This window comes from Eimeria maxima, genomic scaffold, assembly GCF_000499605.1.
Source record: "Eimeria maxima Weybridge genomic scaffold, Emw_scaff1116, whole genome shotgun sequence".
Taxonomy (NCBI): domain Eukaryota; phylum Apicomplexa; class Conoidasida; order Eucoccidiorida; family Eimeriidae; genus Eimeria; species Eimeria maxima.
The window spans coordinates 1-3,232 of NW_013563406.1; the positions used below are offsets into that span (position 1 = coordinate 1).

The following is a 3,232-nucleotide window of genomic DNA, read 5'->3' on the forward strand; positions in this document are numbered from 1 at the left end:
GGGTTTAGGGTTTAGGGTTTAGGGTTTAGGGTTTAGGGTTTACGTGTGCTGTTGATTAATTCTTATATCCCCAGTGAGTTCCTCATATCTAATTTTATTAATATTTAAATTAAGAATAATATTATTTTTAAAAAAAAAAATTAGTGTTTAGGGTTTAGGGTTTAGGGTTTAGGGTTTAGGGTTTAGGGTTTAGGGTTTACGTGTGCTGTTGATTAATACGTATATCCCCAGTGAGTTCTTCATATCTAATTTTATTAATATTTAAATTAAGAATAATATTATTTTTAAAAAAAAAAATTAGTGTTTAGGGTTTAGGGTTTAGGGTTTAGGGTTTAGGGTTTAGGGTTTAGGGTTTACGTGTGCTGTTGATTAATACGTATATCTCCAGTGAGTTCCTCATATCTAATTTTATTAATATTTAAATTAAGAATAATATCTAGACAAATAAATAAAAAATTATTTATTTCTTCTTGTTGTGGATCTTTAAAGAAAGTATCTCCTAATTCAATTCCTCTTCTTTGTAATTCTTTTCTTATTTCTTCTATACTCATCCTATTATTACTGCTGCTGCTGCTGCTGCTGCTGCTGCTGTTGCTGTTGCTGCTGTTGCTGCTGCTGCTGCTGTGAGGGGGGACTGCCATAATACCACTGGTGGGGTCGGTGGAGAAAAATGATGTTACTCGTTGCTGCTGACGTAAGGGAGAGGATATACCACCATATATAGATAGGTGCTGCTGCTGCGGTGGTAGCTGCAATTGCTGCTGCAGCTGCTGCTGCTGCTGTTGCTGCAGTTGGGGAGATGCGCCTCCTCCTATACCCGTTTGCTGCAGGGATGTACCCCCCATAGATAGGAAAGTATATGAGGAAGCAGGACGAGGATATGGTAGTAGGCTAGGCTGCTGCTGCTGCTGCTGCTGCAGCTGCTGCTGCTGCAGAGACCCAACTCCAGCCATGGGAGATGGAGGTATTGCTGTTGTTGTTGCTGCTGCTGTTGTTGCTGCTGCTGCTGGTGTTGTTGCTGGTGGGGTTATTGTCCCCACATGTATAGAAGGGACACCAGGAGGGGCTAAGGAGGAGACCCCTCGTGTAGGTGGTGGTGCTGTTGTAATTGGATATAGAGATGACTGCGGTTGCTGCTGCTGCTGCTGCTGCTGTGTCTGCTGCTGCTGCTGCTGCTGCTGGGTAGGGTCAGCAAAGGAAGGATCCGTTGGCTGAGGAGGTAAATAGTCCGAGTGCTGCGGCGGCAGCAGCAGCTGCGGCTGCGCGCTGAGCCGGGCCATTCTCACAGCGATGGCACCGGCTGCTGCTGTTCTTGCTGCTGCTGCTGCTGTTGCTGTTGCTGCTGTTGCTGCTGCTGGGTAGATATAATCCCTGAAGGTTGAGCCCCTGCATGCAAATATAGACTGCGAAGGCTATGCCCCCCAGCCGTGAAGGCGGCAAAAGGGACGAGCAGCAGCAGCAGCAACAAATACTATCATTTGTTTCAAATAAAGAGCAGCAGCAGCAACAACAGCAGCAGCTGGGGGGGCAGCAGCACCACCTGGAGCAGCAGCAGCAGTTGGTGCCCCCCCCTGCGCCTTATGACCAAATTAGTAGACTGTATTAATAAAAGGAAATAAAATAATTAAAAAAGAAAATAAAAATAAAGAGGAGGTATTTACATTGAGGTGTACGGACAGCACTGTGTTGGGGTTGGTGGTACAGCAGCAGCAAGGGAGCGGGAAGCTGCGGTGTATGCGCAGGTAATTTTATTTTTTTTTGATGAAAAAAGACAAAAATAAAGACAATATTTTATTTAAAAAGATAAAATATAAACATAAACACAGAAAAATACCTCTATTTGCACCTTGGCTGCATGCAGCAGCTGCCGCAGCAGCAGCAACAAAGGCAAATAATAATATAAAGGGGGGGCCCCCTATTACCTAGGGGGCCCCCTGACGAGGATTCAGAGCAGCAAGGGTTCATTAGTACCCGTTATTACTTGAATATTTTTGTTTTTTATTTATTTTATTTACTTTTAATTACAATAATACCACTATTACCAAGGAAAGGCATACATATTCAGGCAGCAAGGGGGGGCCCCCACCCCTGCTGTACCCGAGGCCCCCCTACTTAGTATTAACCTCCTCCCCGTTAAGATCTTCCTTATCTTTGCGGCAATAAACCCTCGCAAGAATAACCGCATTTAGTGTTATTTATGATGCTCCTCTCCATGGCGGTTAGGGTTTAGGGTTTGGGGATTAGGGTTTAGGGTTTAGGGTCTAGGGTCTAGGGTCTAGGGTTTAGGGTTTGGGAACAACATCAAGTTGTAATGGAGGAGTCCGTCTTCATTAGTGATGCAGACAGCACGTTTTTTGAAGGGTCTTCTAGGGGGCCCCAAAGGGGGCCCCCCTAGGAGGCATAAGAGGGGGCCCCTGGTTGTCCTTGGTTACTTTAGGAGGTGTAAATGTTTTTTATGTTTTTTCTTCCTTTTTTTATTGCTCTCCCTGCATGCATATTTGGGGCTTTGCATGCGTCAGCAGCATTCTTTGGGGCTTTCTTCTTGGGGAGGGCCCCCACCAAGAGGGTGGGCCCCCGCCTTCTTATCGGGTACTTCATTCCAGGGGCCCTCCTCACATCTATATAAGGGTAGCATGGGGGCCCCCGTAAGTGAAGGAGGGTCCCCCAGCCCGAGGAGAGCTGGGGGCCCCCAGGTGGGGCCCCTCCTAGACTCTATGAGGGATACTGGTGACCTCCTGATGGGGCCCCCCAGTACCCACAGTGTTGCACGACACATCGCCAGAAAGTACTTGAAGGGGCCCCCGGGGGCCCCCCTGTTTGCTGGAGGTGATGGTAACCAATATGGAGGGGGACTAGGAGGGCCCATGGGCCCTCTTCCTGGTGTATCTGGTTCTAGTGGTGTAGAGGCAGCAGCTGCTGCAGTTGCTGCTGCTGAAGCAGCAGCACGATCTATAGAATTAGTTCCTGGTGCTGCTGCTGCTGCTGCATGCGGTATATCTAATCAATGCATGCGTACTATTGATCTATTTATTGATAGTAAATGCATAGAAGAAATAATCCCTAAAAAAGGAGACTCTCCTCTTGATAATAAAAGACCACCACCTAGAGGATGGCAAATATTACATGAAGGAAAGGTATACAATAATACACCCCACCTAAACCCTAAACCCTAAACCCTAAACCCTAAACCCTAATTTCGCAAAAAAAAAAAAAAAAAAAAAAAAAAAGGGAA

At 46.2% G+C, this 3,232-nt stretch overlaps 1 protein-coding gene across 1 annotated transcript; it reads right to left on the reverse strand.

Annotated features, from left to right (window-relative positions):
• Window positions 1–353: 353 nt before the first annotated feature.
• EMWEY_00048760 (hypothetical protein) lies at window positions 354–1,280 on the reverse strand (the record flags this gene model as incomplete). The annotated part of the gene is made up of 1 exon (XM_013477282.1): window positions 354–1,280. The coding sequence occupies one exon, from the start codon at window positions 1,278–1,280 to the stop codon at window positions 354–356; it is 927 nt and encodes a 308-aa protein (XP_013332736.1).
• Window positions 1,281–3,232: the final 1,952 nt, after the last annotated feature.